This window comes from Pelodiscus sinensis, chromosome 6 (assembly GCF_052426305.1).
Source record: "Pelodiscus sinensis isolate ZL-2025 chromosome 6, ASM5242630v1, whole genome shotgun sequence".
NCBI classification, from domain to species: domain Eukaryota; kingdom Metazoa; phylum Chordata; order Testudines; family Trionychidae; genus Pelodiscus; species Pelodiscus sinensis.
The window spans coordinates 68,049,478-68,074,507 of record NC_143057.1 but is presented as its reverse complement, the minus strand read 5'-3'; the positions used below and the strand labels follow the sequence as shown (position 1 = coordinate 68,074,507).

General features: G+C 40.9%; 1 protein-coding gene across 5 annotated transcripts in view; it reads left to right on the top strand.

Moving 5' to 3' along the window:
• Window positions 1-25,030, top strand: part of PAM (peptidylglycine alpha-amidating monooxygenase) — a 262,921-nt gene that overhangs the window by 225,618 nt on the left and 12,273 nt on the right. For all 5 annotated transcript variants that reach the window (XM_075932070.2, XM_075932069.2, XM_075932068.2 and 2 more), the window contains 7 exons: window positions 6,529-6,645; window positions 9,049-9,121; window positions 10,355-10,562; window positions 11,532-11,732; window positions 16,000-16,118; window positions 20,288-20,387; window positions 22,421-22,474. In XM_075932070.2, coding sequence (XP_075788185.2) covers window positions 6,529-6,645; window positions 9,049-9,121; window positions 10,355-10,562; window positions 11,532-11,732; window positions 16,000-16,118; window positions 20,288-20,387; window positions 22,421-22,474 — 872 coding nt within the window. The remainder of the gene's footprint in view (window positions 1-6,528; window positions 6,646-9,048; window positions 9,122-10,354; window positions 10,563-11,531; window positions 11,733-15,999; window positions 16,119-20,287; window positions 20,388-22,420; window positions 22,475-25,030) is intronic.

Genomic DNA, 25,030 nt, shown 5'->3' with positions numbered 1-25,030 from the left:
AAGTTTCCCACAGTCCCATAAAGTTTGTTTACAGCCACCAGCCCTGGCTCTCAGTGTTCTGTACTATTATTTAGCTTTAATTTACCCCTAAATGTCTTCTAAGATCCCTAAAAGCAGTGAAAGTGTTGGTAATGCTGCTAGACAATATTGACTTCCCGTGGTTTGGTTCCGCACCAATCAGGTCTCGAGGGTGCTGAACTAAAGCGATTTTAGTCTGTGGTATATTTAAATAATTGACTCTGCTATTTATTGAACATATTTTCTTTGGGCAGAGAATGGACATAGAATGTTCCTACAAATTATAGTTAGATATGGGGAGGGTGAATGGTTACATGTAATAAAAGAGTATCCCTAACACTGGGGATTTTTAGAACAGTAATAAGTTAGTGTGACGTGCTTCCCCAAAACAAATTTTGATCCACTCATTCGATAAAAACTTCACTGTGTTTTTGTGTCCCATAAAACGTATGGCTCTAAAAATTGTGATTTCTTCACTGTTTGGGATTTAAGGGAGAAATAAAATGTGATCCCAAAAGTAATAGCAACTTATTTGTAACAAAATATCTGAGAAATTTAAAAGATTAGATGTGAGCTACTATTTTGGTGTTACAGACCATAAATGTAGTTCCTCCTGCTACACTGCAAGATGTAGTCAGTACACTGGATAGACTTTTTCCAAGTGCCTGAATGACTGCCTTTCAGTAGGACTGGTGCGCATGAGTTACTTAAGTAGTATTGAAAATGCCACCCACTATCTTTCAAGCCAAATTCTACTGCTGAATGAATATTTTTGTTATGGAACTTATGTTGAAATCAATGTATATGTGCAGCTGAGAATAGAATGTAGCCTGTAAAAATATGCATTTTATTGTTGATGGCATTGATCGTGTGCATAAAACAACGTAAACAAAATGATTATATTCTAAAACATTCAGTAAAAAGAAAAAAATGCAGCATCTCTACTAGGGAGGTTGTGGAATCTCCATCTCTGGAAATATTTAAGCTCAGGTTAAATAGACATTTATCAGGGATGGTCTAGACGGTACTTGGTCCTGCCATGAGGGCAGGGGGCTGGACTTGATGATCTCTTGAGGTCCCTTCCAGTTCTAGTGTTCTATGATTCTAAACATGGCTTACTGTATCTTACGAGTAACCTGTTCTACATATAGGTACACATAAACATGACACTAAACAGTATATTTGTTTCAACTTTTTGATGAATTTTACTTTTTTCATAATTAATAGTCTCTCTAAAAGATTGTACTATTTTGATAGATTATTTTACAGCCTTCTTTGCTTGAGAGAGCTGTCTCCTGTCCCTGTAATGAAAAGAGTACATTTGATTACAGCTTTTAGCCAATAGACTACTATGATGGATAAGAAATAAATCTTTTAAGTCTCTTGTGTAGCATATCAAAGTGATCTTTCTATCTGAAGTTTATATAGACTGTGATTTGAAAGGGCAACACATACGTAGGTTGTGTTATTCAGGCTTCAACTGAGAGCTTATATTGAATTGATTTTTTTTTTATCTCCCTTCCCACACATGCACATAAATGCTTGTTTTTGTGTGATTGAAGAAAGAGTTGAATCAAAAACATTTAAAAATAATTGGCAGTTATTGTTACTGTGTGACTCCTATCATCATTTGTCTTTTCTGAAAATTGTGTTTTGAGAGTTTGGCAATTACGATACATAGACCCCAAGTCCAAAATCCACAACTGGAAAATGAGCCTAGCAATGGTGTCTGGTATATGTATAGAACAGCTTTAAAATTCCTTTCCAGCTTCTGAAAGCATGTTTCTCTTGGAAAATAATTTCTGCCACAGGTAGCATATTTTTAAATATTATATTGGATGCTGCTCATTCTACGTGGGGTCAGCCTTAACCCTGAGGATAGCTGAGGGAACTGGTTAGGACGTAATGCGGTGTTAGATGTGCCTGGAAGGGGAAACATGGAGAAGCAAAGCAGGAAAACACACACAATTCTATATTAATCTTAACCAAGTTAATGTTTATGATTGGCTGCTAATATGCAAAGCCATTAGTTGAATATAATATCCTTCATTAAATCATAAATTTGATGAATTCTGGGCCTTGAGGTTCAATTCATTTTTACTGAGGGAGTATTTCACCAGCATACTACATGAAAGAAGCAAACAAAAATGTTCAGTGCTTTAGGCATTGCACAAATGGTTCCAATGTATTATTAATCTGTGCTTTAAAACATAGTCTCCTCAGACAGCTAAATGCATCTGAGAAAGGTCTGTATGGTTTATAAGGCAAGCTCTGTATGCTTTAGAACACTAAACTAGGCAGTTTAATATTGTTGAACAATGGTAATCCCTATAATCCAGGGTGAGTTTATAAATTGTTCTGTTCCTTCTGTGAATCTGAGGTGATTTTACACTTTTTTCTTAAATGAATCAAACATCCTGTCACACAATCACTACAGATCAGCTTTTCCTGTTTTATAAAGTATGTGCTATTCAAAGTGAAAAGATTAGAGCTGTTCAGTCAATTTTATTGAGTGATTTTTACAGTTTTATAATAAAAATGCAGTCTGGTTATATGATTTCTAAAATATGTAATACAGGAATTAAATCAGATTTTTTGAACTGTAAGTCTCTTGTGATCTGAAAGCCTCTCAAAGTGGCATTCCTAATTAGCAATGGCTAGAAATATTAATTTAGAATGCTGAGCCCAATGTTACAACTATGGAGGATTCTAATCCTAAAGTGACTTCTGGAGCTATGTGTTGTAGGACAGTAGAAATCAGGTTCTCTGCAAAAATGGCTTGTCTGCTTTCTGATGGAGTAGATACCAGATTCGTCATAATATTAGGGCTTGTCTGTACAATCATTATCGCAAATTAGCACCCCTTCATTTGTATCATACACTAGCTATGGCTTGTGGACCCAGTTACTGTGCATTAAAAGTTCCCTTCTGCACTTTAATCTGTTTCTGTTTTAAAGAAGGGGTAGATCAAAATACACGAGAGAACTTGTGAAGCATGGCAGCAGGGTCTAATTCAGGTATTCAGTGCAAAAAAGACTATTGTCCAACCATACCAAAAGAAAAACAGAAAATAGAGTATTTGGATTTAATTAGTCCTCAACTTTATTAGCAGATGTCTGGGGCTACAGCAGATAAGTGTATAGAGCAGGTAACCTTCTGTTTATTCTGAAATTAACAGAACCTTACCTTGCCAGGACTTTACCATCCACCCTCCCCCCTTGTAGGAGGAGTACGGTGGGCTTGGCTCCCTACCATTGCAACCAGAGGAGCCCCAAACCTCACAGCTTTCTGTCCCTTTAACCAGCACCTCCTTTTTAAGTCCTTTGCAGACCATTTGTTGGTCAGCGGAAGCCTTCTCTATAGAGAGTACCTGCCCTGAACATCCTCCTCACACTTACCAAATAAGTTGCAACATATGGCCTAGCCATACCTTTTGCACTCGCCGTAATAAGTCTTCCCTGACCCCCACGGTGGAGTAGGTAAATAAAACCTCACTGCACTGAAACCAATATGCTGGTGAGGGGAAAAAATCATTTCCAGACCCCCCCCCCCCCCCAGAAAAAAGGGTAACTGGCACAATGCTGACAGCAGGCTCAAACTCTACCTGATCATCACTCCTCGGAGGGAAGGAAGGTGGGTGCTGCCCTGCTTTTTGTGGAAAGAAAGGGATTTCCAGCACTAGCACTTGCATTTTTAAAGTCTTCCACCCTTACATTCCCGGGGGTAAGTCAGCACTGAAAAGCTGACCACTATCCACATTTTGCAGCAGTTTCTGACCCTGCTTCTCTCCACCACCACCCCTGCCACAAAGCACCACCGCCTTCCTCTGGCAATCCTGGACATTGCCCCTGTTCCCTCCCCCCCTCCCCTAACCAATTTCATTACAGGGTGGTCAGTGTGGGAAGAGCTGTGCATTCCAGTTTGCCTCCAACTAAGTGTTCATATAGACATACTACTTTGCACTGCCCAGTAGTAGATTTTTTTTCATTAGCATTATCAGCACCATTGCTAGCAAGGAGGTTGGATTGTAATTATGGAAATACATGAAGAATGGATTTAGAGCTAACAGCATAATATGGAGGACTCCAGATATACTCTGATCTTAGGTCAGAATGCTTACTGGAAAAATCATTCTATTAAGGGTAAGCAAAGCATTTACTAGTGTGATATTAAAGTGTTATGCCTCGTGGGTTAGATTTTAGACCTAATTTAGTCTGCATGGTCAGTATTTCTGTTCCCCCTCAATAATTTAAACAAAAGAAAGTCAAACTGTGTGGTTCCATGATCACACACAAGGAAGTATAATATATTAGGCCTGAGTTTTTTTTTTTTTTAAGGAACACAAAGTTCATTTGTCAGATGCAGAGGCTAATAACTGGCTGAATGGCTTTAACAAATGGATTAGGCAGGAAACAGCCACCAGGCAGTGTGAATGGGGATGCAGCCATGGTAAGTGCTGAAGCCAGCTGTGTCCAATGCCGATAAGGATAAAAAGGAACAGTTCCCAGAGTTAAAGGAGAGCCAGGATTGCACTGCTCATCATTTAGAGCCGGGGTGTGGAACCTCAGGCCTGGGTGCCAGATGCAGCCCCCATGTTTGCCTGAATCCGGCCCCCGAGTCTCAAGACTCCAGCCTCCCCTACCATCCCACCACAGGGCAGGAGTGCACAAAATCTACTAACCTGGGCCTTCCTAGGCTCTGGTGTGCGAGGGGAATGTGGGGAGTGTCTTTCTCCTTCTCAGTCAGGGCCCACATGAATGAGGGTTTGGGGTTTTTTTTCTTTGTTTATTTGTTTTGCTGTTTGTTTTTTGCTTCTCACTTGTGTGTGGCCCTGATTGATTTTTCTGATGGTCAGCAGTCCCCAACCCAAAAAGATTCCCCACCCCTGCTTTAGAGTATGGCATAAAAGGGGAATTGATGTCTTTTTGTACTGAGATCCTTTCTTAGGAACCTCTACCCCACTGATGCAGGAGAGATGGGGAGAATTCATAAGTCAGCAGAGTCTTAGATTGTATGGTGGGCGTTGAGAGCATCGCATTGGACTTGGCTAAATTCCTGACAAGAGAGAATAGAGGACAGGACTAATAATGCCCCTCCCAGTGTTTCCCTGCATCTTGATGAATATCTTACTAGTAAGTGCCCTGCATCCATATGCAGGATTCTAGCACCTAACTTTAAGATGAAAAGAGTCTTCTAGAAACTGCCTTCCTGTTCATCATGACTGATAAGAAAAAGAAGGGATTTATTGGTGTTTTAAAAAAAAAAGACCTAGATGATTATTATGATATAACAAGTAGTGTCAGGTCATAGCATGATATACATTTTAATGACGTGGGAATATAACCCTAAAGATTTTCTATTTGTGGTTTGTGCATAAACTAAATAAACAAATCAACCAACTAATCAATAGATATGAGACACATCTGAGTAGTTTATCACCTTCCCAAATAAAAAACTGCACTGATAACTTCCCCATAACATTAAATATTTATACTGTAATGTATATAGTATTAATAGTTTTATTCACAGCCATGTCTGAAGCTTTGTAAAATACCTTCCTGTTTACCAAAATGTATTGATCTAAATTGGATTGAACTTGATAGGTACTAAGAAACAGCTTTAAAAAAAAAGTAGCAGTAATTCAAGTATGTTATATGTTTAAAGATTTTAGTCAGAAATTAAATTACATTTTCTACACCTAAATAGATTAAAATTTTGATGTGAAGAATTTCACTTTTATACACATAAGTGCTTAGCTTCCATGAATTCAGAGCACTTATTGAAATCAATTTATTAACAGAAGTGCATACGCTAATACTTTATTCTTTGTTAAGCACGTGGAATTTGATATCATAAAGTGATTCCTATGGATTTAAGAATTTTAATCTCCCTAAATTTTGAGTTAAAGTTAAAATGTTCTTGAATTTACTTTCTGTACACTTAAAATTGTTTTGGGGATGCAGTTGTAGAAAAGGGGATAATGTACATAGTATGTCATGCTTTACAATCAAACATTTTCTGAAAACTAGAAAAAGAAAGTAAAATGTAGTTGTTACTCTAATCAGCACCAGCAAGAGTATTAAAGTGCACAGGAAATTTATATAAATGAACATAGTTGAACAATTCAGTTTTAAGTCTTTCTTGGCAACTATCTACATGATTAATCTGAGAGGCATAAAACAATAAAACTACTCTTTGTCATTGCAAAGAAAATAAATTAGGTTGAAATTTTCTTTTTTTTAACACTGATTGAAAATACAGGATTGTCTTGGGTGTCTCTGTTCATTTTGATTACACACATTCACTGTCAATGGGTGCGACATCTGGGAGAAGTGCTGCCACCTAAGAAAGACTTCAGTGATAATTCAGGAGTGTAAGAAGATAAACAAAACCCTACAGAATTTAAGTGGTTTTCCCTGTTAGTCTATGAATTATACTGTAAATTATGTATCTTTGTTATGAATGGAAACTTCTAACATACTCACTTTGTATTTCAATATATCTGAATAGCTCATTTGACAGTAGCTTTGTTTATCAACAAAGAGGACTTGGACCAATTGAACAGAATACAATTCTTGTAATAGACCCAAGTAATGCAGAAGTACTTGATTCCACAGGCAAAAATCTGTAAGTCGTATTTTCTTTTATTAGTAAAACTTTTATATTTTGCGTATTATATTTCATCCTGAAGAGTTTAATCAGTATATTTGTTTATTCAGAAACTTTTGTCATGTTTTATCTCTTTCACTTTTGGGTTCATTTGTAAAAAAAAATTTAATCATCAGTCAGCATTGCCAACAACTGACAGCACATGAAAACCAAATTTGCTATTGCTACCCTCAGCTCACTAACAATGAAATACCCTTTATCTACTGACCCAAATTAACAAAAACTCATATGGAACAGACGTATTTGGCAGAGAATTGTAAAGGCTTTCCCTGGTGGCCACTCTGGCCAACACCAGAGAAACTCTATTGCCCCCCTCCTGGCCCCGGACCCCTTAAAGGGGCACGGGCTGGCTACGATGCCCGTGCCAGGGGCAAGCCTGCCAGCACCCAGCTAGCAGACCCTGCACCTGGCACGGCTTGAGCCAGCCACCCGATTCCCCCCAGCCCTCCCCCTCTTCCCGGGACCAGGCTGGTGGCTCCCGGGAGCTTGCCCGGGACCGCAAGAGGCGGGCATCCGCCTGGTCTAGTGCGGACATCGTGGACCTCGTCCACGACCTCCGCACTAGGCACAGGAAAGTGGCCGTCTAGGGCAGGAGAGCTGCCAGCCTGGCCACCCAGGAGCAGGTGTGCATGAAAATCAAAGTGGTCCACTGAGACCCCCGACCCTGAGCTTACAATGGCAGTACTGGGTTAGACCAAAGGTCCATCTAGCCCAGTAGCCTGTCAGCCGACAGCGGCCAACCCTAGGGACCCTGGAGGGGATGGACCGAAGACAGTGACCAAGCCATTTGTCTCGTGCCATCCCTCTCCAGCCTTCCACAAACTTTGGGCAGGGACACCACTCCTACCCCCTGGCTAATACCACTCCATGGACCCAACCTCCATCACTGTATCTCACTTCTCTTTAAACTCTGTTCTAGTTCTAGCCTTCACAGCCTCCTGTAGCAAGGAGTTCCACAGGTTGACTCTTTGCTTTGTGAAGAAGAACTTTCTGTTACTAGTTTGAAGCCTGCTACCCATTCCTTTCCTTTGGTGTCCTCTAGTCCTTCTATTATGGGAACTAATGAAGAACTTTTCTTTATGCACCCTCTCCACCCCACTCATGCTTTTATAGACCTCTATCCTATCCCCCCTCAGTCTCCTCTTTTTTAAACTGAAAAATCCCAGTCTCTTTAGCCTCTCTTCATATGGGACCTGTTCCAAACCTCTGATCATTGTAGTTGCCCTTCCCTCTCCCATCCTCTCTCTTCCCCTCTCCCACCTCCTTTTCCCAGTCTCCCCCAGTTTTGTTCAATAAAGAGAGATTCTATTTTTGAACACAATTGTCCTTTATTTTGTACATAAGGAAGGGGGGCTAGGGAGGGGTAAGTGGAAGGAGGTGAGGGAGGAATGGGGTACGAGCCCCCGATGGGGAGGACTGGGCTGGCTCTGTGGGCTTCTGGGGGTGGAAGCTCTCCTGCAGCCCCCCAATTGCCCCCTCTCCCCAGATGGCAGCCTGCAGCAAGTGCAGCCGGTCTGATGGCCAAGTGCTCTGATGTGGCCAGTGTGGGCACTCAGGGCACTCCGAGCCAGGACTGCTTTGCAAGCGGGGCACCCCTGAGAACTGTCTGTCCGGGGTGGGGGTCGGGTCCCTTTAAGCAAAGCCCTCGGCTAGCCTGAGCTAGCAGCTCCACGCTCGTAGTCCTCATCTGATGCCCTGCCGGCACTGCTTCCGGCCATCCTTAACCCTGGTTCAGGGTCCACTTAATGTGGACATGCTAGTTCGAATTAGCAAAACGCTAATTCGAACTAGTTTTTTAGTCTGGATCCGTTAGTTCGAATTAGCTTAGTTCAAATTAACTAATTTGAACTAAGTTAGTTCGAATTAGCGCTGTAGTGTAGACATACCCTTAGATAGCAGTAGGAGCATGGGTCATGATGAGCATAATCTTGAATTGCTCTTGGAAGAAAATTAGACATTAAGGATACGTCTACACTGCAGCACTATTTTGGGATAGTAGAGGTATCCTGAAATAGCTATTCCTCATCTTTTGACTGCGCCCGTTATTTAGAAATATAACAGGTTTTCTATTCCGACGTCCCTGTAAACCTCATTCCACGAGGAGTAGGAGATGTTTCAAAACAGCAATTTATTTCAAAATAAATGCTATGTAGACAGCACCAAATTTCAAAAATAAACAATTTCGAAATTCATTCAAAATAAGCTACACAATTTGCATAGCTCAAATTGTGTAGCTTATTCTTAGCTAAGGGTGTTGTATAGATGCACGCTAATGTAGATAATAGACCAGTCATGGATCATAAGTATCTGCCATATCACTTTCTTTTTTTAAACAAAGTTCTTTTAAATTTATGTTTGTAGATTTTATTTACCGCATGGCTTGAGTATAGATAAAGATGGTAACTACTGGGTCACTGATGTAGCTCTCCATCAGGTATGTGTAATGCTTTTCTAGAAGGACTATATGTGATTTGGCCAACAGAGAGGATGCTGGAACAAGGGAGGGTGTTGAAGCAAGCTGGGGGTGCTGGATCTTGGAGGGGGGAGGGAAGTGAGGGGATTGGAATGGGGAGGGTCTGGGCAGTAGGGGGTACCTAACCTGTTTTTGTGCCCTCGTGCAGCAATGGCCACAGCCATGCTGTCCTGGCTGCCCTGGAGGGAGGCCTCATTACCGGGGACCTTGCTGCTGCGATTGATGCAGTCTGGGGCCACCCCAGAGACCCGGCTGCCACAGTGGTCTGGGGCCAGTCCTTGAGGCCCCACTGCTGCAGCCACGAGGTCCAGGGCCAACCCCGCAAGCCGGAGGTGTGCTGCTGCCGTGGCCACACGGCCCCAGACTGTGTGGCCTCGGCAGCACACCTCCAGTCTCCGGGGTTGGCCCCGAACCTCATGGCTGTGGCAGTGGCACCTCCAGGACTGGCCCCAGACTGCAGCGGCCATGGCAGCAGTACCTCCAGTCCCACCTGAGGCACCACTGAGGAGCCTCAGTCCCAGTACTGCCTCCTCCCACCGCAGCCTAACTTGCTGCAGGGAGGAGGAAGCACTCTCCAGCAGCGGCGCAGGGGAGATGGGGCAGGGCCGAGCTCCCTTCTGCATGCTGCTGAAAATCGGCTTGTGTGCCATAGGTTGCCAGCCCCTGCACTAGAGGGCAGAGCCTGGAACTTTCTTACAAGCCGGATACAGCCCACTGAGATGCTTTGCCCTCCCCTTCACTAAAGCCTTCTGTATGTGGTGAAATTCACTGGAGAAGCTTTAGCAGATTAAGCTCTTCTGGAATAACTTCTTGCATGGACACACTATCATGGCATAAAAGTGACTTAATATTAAGATGATTATTTTGCTATTGCAGAATAACTTACACTGGTCAGTTTCCCCATATAGCCAAGCATTAAATGTTCAGCTAACTCATTAGCTGAAATAGCTGATGTCTATATTTTATGTAGGTTTTTTTTTTCCAGAATCAACACTATTACATTCTTAATTATGGATTTCTTCATTGGACAATATGTATATAATAATCCTAATAAAATAAATGTGCATGTAAAATGTCCTTTATAGAGAGTAAATGTACACACGTTCCCTAAATAATCACAAAGACACTAGGCTAGCTATCATGTGACACTCTCTATAACTTGAAATCTCTTATGTTTTCCATTGACTACAAAAGGTATTCAAATTGAGAGTACATGATAAAGAACCTTTATTGATTCTGGGAAGGTCTTTGCAACCAGGCAGTGACAAAAATCACTTCTGTCAACCAACCGATGTGGCTGTGGATCCAGTCACAGGCAACGTTTATGTGTCTGATGGCTACTGTAACAGCCGAATTGTTGTGTTCTCTCCAAACGGGATGTTCATCATGCAATGGGGAGAAGGTACTGATTAAAGTTCTTGATGTATAACTAGCTACTGAAACCGCTGTGATCGTGAACTATTAAATGTAGCATATGTGAGATTCTTTACTATCATTATTTATTACTTCTTCATGTTAGAGTAATGCTCTCGGACCCTGATTGAATATCAGGGCATTGTTATCTCTTGAATGCCATCATACGTAATTCTACACACTGACATGTTGATTTTTTTCATGTGCTTTCTTTTAAAAAGCAGAAAGAAAATATTTTTATACATTTCCAGCACAATTATGCACATGAATTTACTATGTTATCAATAAAACACCTCTATTTGCATAAACATAATTTTTAAAAATGCTTGAATAAGAACTTAAGATTCTGAGGTGTTGTAACTTCTAGTTATGCGTTGACCTAGTTCTTTCAATTCCTAAAAATAATTGAATATGTTTAACTCAAGAAATTATAAATGGAACTTTGTTCTTTGCCAAGCATTTATAGTGAAATAGATAAATTCAGTATTAACATATATGCTTGATATTTATAGCAGGGGTGGGGAACCTAAGACCCGGGGACTGGATGCACCTCTCTTCCCCCCCATCTTGCCTGGATCTGACTCCTGGGGCTCTGGATTCCTCCCCAACATTGGGGAGCCCACAAAATCTACTAGTCTGGGCCCCCCCCAGGTTTTGATGTGTGAAGAGAATGTGGGGAGTGTCTTTATCCTTCTTGGTCAGGGACCACGTAAGTGAGGGTTAAGGAGGGTTTTTCTGTAGGTCAGCAGTCCCCCGACCCCAAAAAAGTTCCCCACTCTGGTTTATGGTGATGTAAATTGATAACTCCATTTATTTTATCAGTATTAAAATTCTGGTGAATATGAGAATCATGTGTGTTCTATCCCCCACAGTTATATTGCACAATTTAGAATAATGTTGTTTCTATCCAAAGATGATTATTTCAGATTGTGAATTTGTGGGATATTTTCTTTTATAGAGACTTCAGTAGGCAAAGCCAAACCTGGTCAGTTCCAAATCCCTCACAGCTTAACACTGATACCCGAGTTTGGTCAGCTATGTGTAGCTGACAGAGAAAATGGACGAATTCAGTGTTTTAGGTCAGAAACTGGAGAATTCACAAGAGAAATCAAACACAAATTGTTTGGAAGAGAATTATTTGCAGTTTCATATACTCGAGGTAATAGCTTTTTCACATTTTTTGCACTTTAAAATATATATTTAATCTCTTTGATATCACAACACACAATATGATTTCATTAAGAGATACTATCAAATATTTTAGATTAAAATTTTGTTCAGTTTCAAAATTATAGTTTTGAGGGGGCATTATTTTGCAACTGTTTAATTTTGGACAAAAGCTTCTATTCCATTTCTGAGAAACTATGATGAAATTAGCCTCCTTAAATGTAATACCAAGAAATAGACAGTGTTGTTTGCACTTTTTTACCATAGGGATTGTACAGTCCATTAGAGAAACAGCAGAAAAGATTTTCAAAACAGCAGGAAGAGAAATTGCTAGATTTCTTAGAGAACAATAATAAAAATCAGAGAATAAACAATTGCATGATGATGTTCCTGTTCTTAAATATCAAAGCTTAAAAAGAATCATCCACTTTGATGTCTTGTGCACCTATGTTCTGTACACCTATATTCTGGGGCCTGGAAACTCAAAAGTAAAAAGTAGGCATTAATACTTTCTAAGGCTTTTAAGCAGCTTCACATTCTCAATCAGGTTTGAAATCTGTATTAGTCGCTCCTATTTGAGCACATGTTGCTTGTTTTGTATGAGGAAAAAGATGTATCTGGGAATGAAAGGAGAAAAATGTGCAGTAAAAGAAGATGACAGTGATTAGAACAAAATAACTGGAGCAGGAAGTAGAAAATAGGAGGAAAAATAAAAGGGTGCAGGGAATAGGAAGATAATAAACCAAAAGGAGGAAAGAATCCCCCATACTTAAAACAACACTTCTTGTCAGTCACTAGCAAGAAATACTGCTTCCTGAAGAGCCAGTTCAGAGATTTGGAAGTGCCAAAGTTCTAGAAAAGAGCTGAAACATCATAAATGTGTTTCTGTTCATGTTGGACACAACTGGAAGCAAGAACACTAAATGGCATGGTGATTTGAGAGGATCTTCTATGCTCTCAAGTGAGCATATTGTAACCAATCTACCATTACAGCACCTTTTGAAGTAACCAATTAGCCATTTTGCTAGACTAGCATGCCATCTTTCATCATTAGGAGTGGGGTGAGGGGTCCATTCAATGCAAAAGGTGCCTGCTGGTGAAATCTCTAGGTTAGGTCTTTACTAGGGGGCAAAGTTAAGCTAAGATAAGCAATTCCAGCTATGTGAATAGTATAGCTCAATGTTTCTCAACCAGTGGTACAAGTACCCTTAGGGGTACTTGAGAGAAGTCGGGGGGGGGGGGGGTATGTCAACAAACATGAAATTTGAAGAAAACTGAATTTTTGTGTTAAGTCTTACAGTGCTTTATTATTTTTGTACTTTTTACACTCAAAAATGTCATCTCCCACCTGGCTACGATTAAGTTGCTTAAACAAATGTGTTGCAATGGTAGAAACAAAATTTGTGTGTCTGAAAACTGTAGGTACTGGGGGTACTTATAATTTTTTTTTTAAAGGGATACTTCATAAAAAAAAGGTTGAGAAACACTGGTGTAGCTAGAATCGATACACTTTAGTTTAAATTTCCAAAGTGTCCTCACTGCAGGGGGTCAACAGGAGCACCCATTGGCTGCAGATCACCATTCCCACGAGTGAGAGCTGCAAGAAGCAGTGCGGCCTGGGACACTGCTTTTTTTTTTTTTTCTTCTTTTTTTTTTTTTTTTGCGGCTCCCATTGGCTTGGAATGGCGTTCCTTGTCCAATGGGAACTACAAGCAGCTGTACCTGTGGATGCACAGGTAAATAAACCTCCAGTGGCCTGCCAGGTCTTAACCCTAGCAAACAGTGTTCAGCCCACAGGTCATTTATTGCACACCCATGGAATAAAGGGTGCTCTTATAAATGTTGTGGTTGGTATCAAAATGTGGGGTTGGAACTGTTTTGGAGGATAGGATTGGAATTCAAAATGATCTGGATAAACTGGAAAAATGGTAAATAGGATGAAATTCTTTAAGGACAAATACTAAGTACTCCATCTAGGAAAAAATAATCCATTACACAGATATAAAATGGGAAATCACTGTCTCGGAAATAATATTGTGAAAAGGGATCCAAAGGTTATAGAGAAGCACAGCTAAATCTGAGTCAACCGTGTGACAGTGTCGGGGAAAAAAGCAAACGTTATTCTATGATGCATTAGCAAGAGTGTTGTAAACAAAGCACAAGAAGTAGTGCTTCCACCCTACTCTTTGCTGATTAGGCCTCAGCTGGAGTAGTGTTTCTAGTTCTAGGCACTATATTTGAGGAAAGATATGAACAAGTTGGAGAAGGTCCAGAGAAGAGCAACAAAAATGATTAAAAGTTTAGAAAATAAGACTAATGAGGAAAGATTGAAATAAATTGTTTGCTTAGTATGGAAAAGATAAGACAGAGAGGGGGACATCACAATTTTCAAGTATCTAAAAGACAGTTATGAGGAGGCAGGTGAAAAATTAGTCTCCTTAACATCTAAGGATGGGACAAAAAGCAATGGGTTTAAACTTCAGGGAGGGAGATTTACGTTGGATATTAGGAAAATCTTCTGTATTGTGAGGGTGGATTACCACTGGAATAAATTGCCTAAGGGTGTTGTGGAATCTCCATCATTGGAGATTTTTAAGAGAAGGTTAGACAAACAACTGTCAGGGATGGTCTATGTGGTGCTTGGTCCTGAACTGGGAAGAATGGGACTCAATGACCTGTAGAAATCCCTTCCAATTCTGTGCTCACACACAGATGCTCTAACTGTGAATAGGGTGCCAGTTGGTGTATTTTATTGTGAGGGTCTAGACCAGTGTTTCCCAAATGGGAAACTAAGGTTTCCACAAAAAAGTTTTACTCCCCCGCCCCCTGCAAAGCCTGTAGGCAGCTACCATTGGAGCTTTGCCAGCGGGAGCGGGCTTCTGGGGGCATGCGGTTCTAGTCGCTCCACAACCCACTGCAGCTGCCCCACTACTGCGCACCACATAGCTCCCTCCTCACCCCGCAGGACTGCCCCTGCCCCATGGGGCCTCTGGTGCCACACAGCTTCCTCCTCCTCCTCATGTGCAGGCAGTGGCTTGTTACAGCAGCTGCTGCTGTAGGGACGGGAGGGGTGTCTGGGTCCGAGGTGCCGAGTAGCCACTTCTGGACCTTGGCATTTTTAAACTTCTGCTTGCGCCCCGACAGGGGCTGCACGGAACTTGGCTGGGGCTCTACCGCCCCCCGGGGCATGCTTGGGCCTACTGCTCCCCGTGCGCTGCGGCTCTCTCTCCCTCGCACCCCATCCCACCCTGCTGGGGAAGTGGCAGAGTCTGGTCTGGTAGGGAAGGTCAGGCTTTCTACATCCGCACCCCCTCCCACTCCCGTGCCAGCGGGAAACCTGACCTGCTGCTGCAGCTGTGCTGAGATCCCCGCTGCATGGGGGGGGGAGCGGAACTGAGTTCCATCTCCTGCCCCCCTGATGGGGGAACAAGAGCATGTTGCTTGGAGGCTTTCCCTGCTGCAGCGGGGTACAAAGCCAAGTAAAAATCCCCTTTCGTGCCCAGACCTTACACCCAAATCCCCCTCACTCACTTCCCTTTCCCCACCAAGACACAACATTCCCAGCTTACTCTGACACCCTGCTCCATATATAAAACTGTTATTAGGGGTTCCGTGAAATTCTTTCGAGTTTAAAAGGGTTCCATGGCCAAATAAAATTGGGAAACACTGGTCTAGACCAAACCAGCCTGTATACTGAGACGAGAGGTTAAATAAGCTTTTAAAAGGAAAAGAAGCAGGGCTTCTTTACCTTGACCCCTTAATGATTATAGATGGCATTTTTCCAGGGAAGAGCTCCAGTTCATTTCTGCTAGATTTCAAATTTCTAGGGAATTAATATGGTTTTTTTTATATTTTTTCCCTTACTCTGTTTATGTTGAATCTGAGTGTGTCCAAATAAACCCTCTAAAAGGGTTTTCCTGTTTCATCCCATTGGGTTGCACAGCCTACAGCTCTCCTCAATTTAATTTAAATAAACATTTTGGTGTGTGTGGAGCACTTGTTCTTCCCTGGTTGGTTCTGATCAGGCTGTCACTAGGGGAGCACAGGGCCAGGGGCAACCCCCCCTTCCAGTGCCTCAGGTGCGGAACCAAGAGCAACCTGCCCACTTCATTGCTCACTGGGGAGGCTTCTTTGAGCCATCCTATGGAGGGGATGACACAGCTTCTGAATCTGTCTCTTTGAGGCAACTTTTTCATTTATGTTCTTTTGTACATAGAAGAAAATCATCTGTACTAAAGAATGCATGTTTATTGTTATAGGTGGCCTGCTCTTTGCAGTTAATGGAATGCCGCATCCTGGAGACATAGAACCATTGCAAGGGTTTGTGATGAACTTTTCCACTGGAGAAATAATTGACACTTTCGTTCCTGTTAGAAAGGTACAGTATTGCACAATGTTTGGTGCATTAGCACATGGGTACACTGATGTCTATCTAGCATGTACTTCATACAAACTTTAACATTTAGCAGGATGATTCATGAGTTTGAGGCTACTGAATTATACTGTATTTACTATAATTTTTCTTCATATACCCTAAAATGCCATTTGTACACTGTAGATCAGGTGAAACCCCAGAACACATGAAGTTTCAATATAACAGCTGCACCTGACATAAATTGCTATGTGAATATTGCCATTCAGAGAAGAAAATAAGTAATTTTTTTATCTGTATTGAGCCATGCCTTTCAAGTTACCGGTAGTATAAAGGAAGTAGAGGTTCCGAATTGTTCTTATTTGTATACAGTAATAATATCCTAATATAAAAAAGAATAGTGCTCCTGTCTGCGGTTATAAATGTATATAATGTGACTACATGTCGTCTTTGCAAAAGAAATAGAACTGTAGGATTACAGATTTTCACTGTAGCAATGTTGTCATTTAAAATTATTTTTAAATATGATGAAACTTCACATGGCCTGTCATAAATCAAAGTAGGTGTGTTAGAAGTTGCTAGTATTGTGTGTCTCATATCCTGATTAAATGTGTAAGAGTTGTAAATGTGTAACTGCTGAAACTTTTTGGTAGGAGTCAGCTCCCCACATGTACCACCTGCCCCCCCTCTGCACTGCTGCCCTGTACCTGCGGGGGCAGGCGGGAGCCGGGACTCACGGGGAGACTGCTTTTAAACTCAGGCTCATCAGTTAACCATTTAATCGTGTATGCTAACACAGTCCTAGTTCTCAGTGATCTTAAATTGCCATGTGTGCATGTACAATTCTATAAATGAAACAAACATTCATATTTTTTCATAAACTTGTTTAGGAAGATTCCACACTGTAATTTATACTGTTTAGTTTTTGTGTCACTTGTGTTTCCGGGGAGAGAAAGGCCTTACAAGATTGTGTAGATGTGCTTATGTTTTGAGAGGGAGCATATCTTGATAATCAGGACAAAGTTCTGAGCTGACTTCCTTAATTATATCTGCAAACTTTTCATGCACACTTAATGATTATTGCTGAAAATGTGGTTCTTCTTCCCAGGAGGTAGATGAATGGAAGCCATTTAATCTCCAAGTCAATATTTCTTCATAAAACATTTTTCAGGTTCTTAAAATAAAAACAAGTAAAGCATTCATCTGCAACCTTTCTCCTAGGAAGTGACAAATAATCTAAAGCCATTTGCCATGGGGGAGGGAGATCTTATATTTATTAGTAATTTGACAGCATAACTCAAATGCTTATAGTTAATATGTATATTCCTTCTGCATCATTCTCCACTCTGTTCCGGAGATTGAGGATAATTGTCCCATATCAGTTGATGGTCACATATATTTAATGTGACTTTTTTTCCTCTGTGTATAACAGGTCATTATTGGGATTCTCAGGTTATGGATATATTGATCAGTTCTAAAGAAATAGGTCACTTTTCAGAACTAAATGGGACCAGTTCAACCTTTCATTCAGGCTTTCTTGCTGGAAATGAAAAGTCTTGATGTGACAGTTGGTTCCTTGTTGCTGAACAGGAAGCTGATTGTAACTAGGAAGTATAAAAATCCCCAAATTAGTCTGAAAGAGAATGATTTACATCTGAAAACTGAGAGAGAGGATGTACTTACTACACTCATGTGAACACTTATCTAACAAGAGATCAGTTGACTTCTGTGCCTTGAACAATGTGAAAAATATCTGGAAAAGGCAGGAACATTTGCTTCTCTAAAGATATTTCTAAAGGATTCTTGCTTCTGCATCAATAGTTCCTCAGTGCAAGATTCATGAAACTGTCTTAGGCCAGACCCACACTATGGGAGAAAGTCAACTTAAGGTATGAAATTCCAGCTACGTAAAACTAGACTCACTAAATCAAACTCTGGAAGTTTGACTGCCGCAACGCCAGTCTTCAGAGAAGTAAAGACATGATCATAGCCCTGAGTGGGATTAATACTTGAGGGGTAGCAGAAGAGCACATAGCAGCCTCCCTGCTGAACATTCTGCAATAGTAGTATCAACTGAAAAAATATTTAATTTTCCATTTTCCCCTAAAGTAAATCAGTTTTAAATTACACAAGAAATAAATAGTGTCTTAGAATTTACTCAACACACAGCAGTTTATTGCTTCTCGTGGAAATCCTTTATTTAACTAGGTTACAGACACTAAGGATAGCATTCTGGGCAAGAAACTAGTTTGATGTTTAAAGCCAAATGGAAGAAGAAATTGATCTCTGCAGATGAAAGGGCAAATGTCCACTTTTATTATTATTTTTGCTTCTCTCTGTTTCATCTTCTTCCCTCTCATCTCCCATGATTTTTTTAACTTGGAAGAGATTACCACTTTCAGAAGACACTACCACAGTGGGTTTTATGAGAACCAGTTATAATTGAAGCTACAAGGTGGACTTGAATTAACACTTTTATGTACCTTGATATTGCCTCTGGTTTATCTTCTAGACTGTGTTATCTGGCACATGAAACAACACAGGTTTTACTGTATATTATCTGGCACGCCCAGGGATTAGAGCGTGCCTGTAATCTAAAAATTCTGGTCATCTAAGGCGGGTGGGGAGACGTGTGGGCCTACGGGGGGGGGGGGGGGGCAAGGCATGGGAGTTGTGCGGGGACCAGGATGTGGCCTGCTAGGGAGGGCCACAAGCCACAGACGGGATGCAGCCTGGTGAGGTGGGGTGGAAGCTGGGAGGCGGGGGCAGCCTTCCAGGTGGGGGGGCGGGGAAGGATGTGCGGGAACCTCAGGGGGGCAGGCCTGCCGGGGGTGCCAGGAGCCACAGGGAAGCTGGCCTGCTGGGGTGCTAGGACCTGCGGGGGGAGCCGAAATTCACTTGTCTGAGGAGCACTTAAAGGGCCCGTTTCCTTTTTTTATTTTGTTTTGTTTTGCTTTTCCCAGCATCAAAAATTTGCCAGTTTCTACAGATTGCCGGATGCTTAAGTTCCAGATAGCGCAGGTTTTACTGTATTAATAATTAGTTCTGGTAAATTATGCAACGTCATGAAGCTAAGAGTGAAAATGTTTGCTAATATGCTAACATAGGATCCCTTCATCCACCTATTCCAAGGGTTATATATGCAGTTTTTTGTACCAGTATTTAATATATTAGTATGTAAAATATTCAGCAATAATTATTTACAATAGTCAGACATAATTAGCTAGGCTTGATGACATGGTGGATGGATATCATATGCATCATGTAAGAAACAAGATCAGCCTTGTGATTCTTATTTCCACACACATAGGAAATACTCTCACTGTTCTTCACTCCCACATCTCAATCCTTGAAAACTGCAAGAGGGAGGGAAAGAGGTATGGAATTTTCCATGATGCTTAGTGTGTGCAGTAATTGGTATCATTATTGACTTGAAATATATAGAGACCTTATGAGAGAGAAGGCAAACTGATTCTGTTGACACACAACTCTTGGGCCCACTTCTTAATGTCCTAATTTTATTCTACTTTAAATTGGTGGCAGGTACGTGATTCTGTATCAATATTTGCAGTTGCTGTAGTGATGAAATACACATGCATTATGTTCCAAAACACCTACATTAAAATATCATCAAGCACTCAAAAGTTAGGAAATGCCAATTGCTCATACAAACATGTAGAGTTGTATACATGAAAAAACATTAGTGCTTATTCGATTTCTATAAAATATACATACTTATGTGATGGCAATACCTATTTGCCACTTTCTTTCCCTTTTGTCTATCTACTTCATTTATAAACAAGTTAACTTTTTATTTAATTGTATAGTACTTAATGTCCACACACAGTTCTTTAAATATTTAATCAAAATATTGACAAAAATGGACTGTGCAAAAAAGTGTCAATCATAATGTACAGCATGTCTGGTATCTAATCTAAATTCTGTATAAATCATGACAATAACTATTGTCCCTGGAGGAAGTGAATACTTGATGGAGATGTAATTCCTGTCTCTTCTCTTCTTTTTAAGATCTGACATCAATATCAGCTACAGCTCCCATTATGTGAGAGCTAAATTTGGCTCAGTATTTCAAATTTTTTAATACATTTTTGTGATCTAATTCTAATTCAGTGTGTAGTCATTCAGAAATGATTTATGGCTGTTTATCTTTACAGACCTTTGAGATGCCACATGACATTGTTGCTGCAGAAGACAAAACAGTGTATGTTGGAGATGCTCATGCCAAAACAGTATGGAAGTTCACTGCCACAGAAAGTATGTTTTGACTTGTACTTTAAAAGACACTTACCTGAATCCATGTTCTTAGTGACTGACTTCCCTTATCCATTGTCTATCCCCTGATTAATTAAAGATTAGAGTCCTTGCTTTAGCTAAACATCTGCATTTTCTTTTTCCATGTTCACCTTCACATCTCTATGCTTAAAATAAGCATATTTAGCAAAAAACAAAAAAACACAATACCACCTGTCTGCTCTTTTTACCAGTCTCAAACACTGTGATTTGGCATGTTAACTGTCTTGGCTAGAGGTGTCGTTCTCTGAGATCACAGTTTCTTTTTAAACAGAAGAATCTTATCTAATTCTTACAATTGTTTGTAACATTAATTCCTGGTCTATATCAAATATGAATCCTGGACAAATTAACTAATTGAAATTGAGTATCCTAGAGAGTATTTTTGTCACATCGTTTGAATGTATTTTACCAAATGCTTAAGATTATTCTTCCACTACTTAAATCTATCATTTCTTGACAGTGCTCACTGTTTACTTAAAGGTTCTTATACAGGTAGCTCTCAGTGGCTGAAATAAGACAGAAGCCCAAATTGAATCTATTTAAATTGCACTGGGAGTAGTTTGCTTTGGCAAATCAGTCCAGTTTAATCTAAAATAATATTTCCATTAATTCCAAATTTACTATACTCAATGTGGAGTGAATATGATTTGAGTCAGACATTGAATTTAGAAGAATTGGAAAATAATTAGGCATTTTCTAGGAATAACAATATAAGTCACCATGTGAATCACTAAATGTCATTAAAAATATACTTTCCATATCTGAGCTGGTTATTTCATGGTTATCTGTTACATTTCATGCACTTCCTCTGGAACTTGTGTAACTAACCACTATTAGTAACAATATACTGGACTAGATGGACCACAGATCTGATTGGATATGTCTCTTCTATGAGAATAACTCCAAACAGGAAGCATCTACCAACTTTCATTCATATGCAGACAGGAATAGCTAAGGTGTAAAAAACACAAAACTAACGAGTTCAGTCAACATAGCTAAGAGATTTTGTGAGAGGGACTTTGTTTATATTTTAAAGTATAAAATTATAGTAACTATCCTAATCCAGATCAAGTGATATCATTCTAGTAGATGGGACTTACAGCTAATTTATATAACATAGTTAAACTGGTCCTCACCCACCTGTACAAGATCACATTAGCATACTATCTAAGCTCTTGATTCCCATCTTCCTCTTTCCCCTTGTGGTGTTAAAAAATTGGAACTAATGAAATATTTCAGAATGTGTCTTTTCAGATATGTAAAACCTTTTAATCCACAAAGGTCTCAAAATGCTTTATAACCATATTGCAAACTACAGCCGCTGATGATATACAACCACTTCTGAGGTAGAATGTGGTGGCTTGTTTCATATTATATAGCAGCTGCAACACAGTTTTGAGAATGAAGTGAAGAATAATGTTCTTTGGAATTGTAGAATTAACTTTGGGTGGGTAAAATGGAATTGCTAAACTGGAATTTGGTCACGGCACTAGATTTAATACCCCAACTCTTATGCAAAGTGCATAAGGGTTTTGAAATAACAAGTGAACCTTAGAGTATTTATTTAATCTGAAAGACTCCACCTCCAGTAGCACGATGCCCCAAATGCCATATTGTGTTATTGAGTCAATGAAGCCCCTAATGGCAAAATACTTCCTACTATATTCCCAGCACTACTTCTTCCAGATTTCCCCCCTAGTAAAAATATAAGAACATAAGAATTTCTAATTAAATCCAACCATGTTAATCAGATGAGAGCTCTTGTTTGCTCACAAAACCACTTTTGGGACAGGAACTGGGCATTATTGAAAATTGCCTTTGTCAGTTGCACTCATAATTTCATAGGGTTCTGATGGTGCTGATAGTTGTTTGCCACACATCAGCAAAGTTCAGAAACAATGTGATACCATGTTTGTATGTTTAGTAAAGATTGCAAGAATATCCAGAGTCTTTCTAAAATGTCAGTTGACCTGAAGAACAATTTTGTGTTACAGAAATGGAGCATCGGTCAGTTAAAAAGGCTGGTATCGAGGTACAGGAAATAAAAGGTTAGTCAGATTTCTTATTGAAATGGTCACGCTAAATCTTTACTACAGTAAAACTCCGATGGTCCGGCATCTGATGGTCTGGCACTCCTGATGGTCCGGCACCATCAGGAACCTGGAAGTGCTCTGGACAACCGGACCATTGGAGCTGCTCTGCCCCCAGCTTCTCTGATTCAGCTGCTGCTAAAACTGACCAGTGGCTGAATCGGGGAAGCCGGGGGCAGAGCAGCTGGAGTGCTGCCGTGTAGGTCCCGTAGCGCTGCCCCTCGGGGCTGCAGGACCCAACCCGGCAGCACCCCAGCTGTCCCCGATTCAGCCGCTGCTGAAACTGACCAGCGGCTGACTCTGGGAAGCCCGAGGCAGAGCTGCTCTGCCCCAGGCTTCCTGGAATCAGCCCCTGATCAGTTTCAGCAGCGGCCGACTTGGGTATACCTGGGACGGAGCAGCTGTGGTGCTGCCGGGTTGATCTCGCAGCGCCAAGGGTTGGCGCTACCAGACCAACTCGGCAGCGCCCAGCTGCTCAGTCCCAGGCATCTGGATTCAGCCGCTGTTGAAACTGACCAGCGGCTGACTCCAGGAAGCCCGGGGCAGAGCAACTCTGCCTCGGGCTTCCTGGAGTCAGCCGCTGGTCAGTATCAGCAGGGGCTGAATCAGGACGCCTGGGGCAGAGCAGCTGGGGGGCTGCCGGGTTGGTCCAGTAGCGTCGAGGAGTGGTGCTGCGGGACCAACCTGGCAGCACCCCAGCTGCTCTTCCCCAGGCGTCCCCAAGAGCAGCTGGGGTGCTGCCGGGTTGGTCTCGCCGCGCCAAGGGTCGGCGCTACCGGGCCAACCCGGCTGCGCCCCAGCTGCTCTGCTGCAGGTGTCCCGATTCAGCCGCTGCTGAAACTGACCAGCAGCGGCTGAATCAGGGACGCCTGGGGCAGAGCTGGACTATTGGAAGGGGGAGCTATGAGGGGTCTGGGGTGGCATCCTCCCCACCCCAGGCCTCTCATAGCCCCCCCTTCCGATAGTCCGGCAAATCTGATAATCTGGCACCCCCTGGGTCCTAAAGGTGCCAGATTATCGGAAGTTTACTGTACAAGGTGTTTTTGTGATTTGTAAATATTCTTGCCAGAAAGTATCAGGGGGACAATGCTAACTAACCCAATATTTTTGCTGTCATTTTTTTTATAGTTCGGAGTTACAAATAACTGGAATGGGGAGGGGACATAGGGTAGAATGTTGCATTGCTGATAGACCCAATAGTATGGCAGATTCAAACACTTGACCATCACTAGTGAAAACTGTCATATAGGTTTACCCGGTGGACTGTTATTTATGACCCTCCATTATCTGTCAATTCTAGATTCAGAAGTAGCTATGGTATGCAGTTCTCTAAAATAGCCAGAAAAAAAGCAGCATATTTGAAATCGCTGTTGCTTCCATTTTACTTTTTGTTTAGATGCTGTACAGCAAATTGACAGTGCTGGTTACATTATTAATGATAGTATAAAAGCATTTTCTTTTGCTTACATTAGTTCCTCCAGATTTACTTTTTATTTTCCTTTTTTCAGAATTTCTAGCAGGGTGAAAATGAATTCAAAGAGATAAAAGTATCAAGAGAATGTAGGTACTTAAAGTAGGCAGGTAAAGAAATGTTTACAGCATGAGGTTGAAAGGGGGTAAGATAATGATTTAAGGTAGATGAGAGGAATTATTTTAAAATAATAGCAATCTGTCACAGAAGTCTCTTATATGGAAGAGGCAATTTCTCCTGAAGAAGAATTGTCTGTGGTGATTGAGGGATCTTAATGGACTGTAGTAATTCTAGTTTTACTTATTTTTCTTAGAATTCAGAGTGCCAGACTATAGACATGAACGGAAATATGTAAAACATCAAAATCACCAAATGAAAACATATTACTAAAAGTGGACTGCCTATACCACAGGATAATACTAGCATCCTTCTCTCTCATCCGTCTCACCCAAAACACTCAGGAGAAAAATCTAGGGTTTATAGTACATCTGGAAGTCCAGCAAATCCAGGCTCTGGCAGATGAGGGTGAAAAGCTCTCATAGGAGCTCTTTTGGGAAATGTACCTTGCTAGCTGCCACCTTTCATTTAATATCTAGATTAGAATACTTCAGCAGTATCACATAGATTCAGAGGTAGCTTTTCACGTAACTGCCTGCTATACAACCTAGAGGTTGTAGGTTAAAACCAATAGTTTCCAGGGAGAAAAAAAAATTAATAGGCAGAAAATGTTACACCTGGGGGAATTCTCTGCCAAAAATTCCATTCTGTGCACAATATTTTAAAATTCTGCATATTCTGTTTCTCAAAACACAACACAATATAATCATGCCAATTTCAATTACTTTGGTATTTCAAAATAGCTGTCAGCAAGTATGTCTGTAATATTACAGACAAAAAAAAGATTTGGGATTTGAAAAGATTTGACAAATAGATTTCTTTCTAGCCATAATACAGAACTTTGAGTAAATTATTTAAACTACAATACATAATTTCACATGCACTTCGGAAGCAGTGCAAATGGGGGAGAAGGAGAAAAGAAGTCT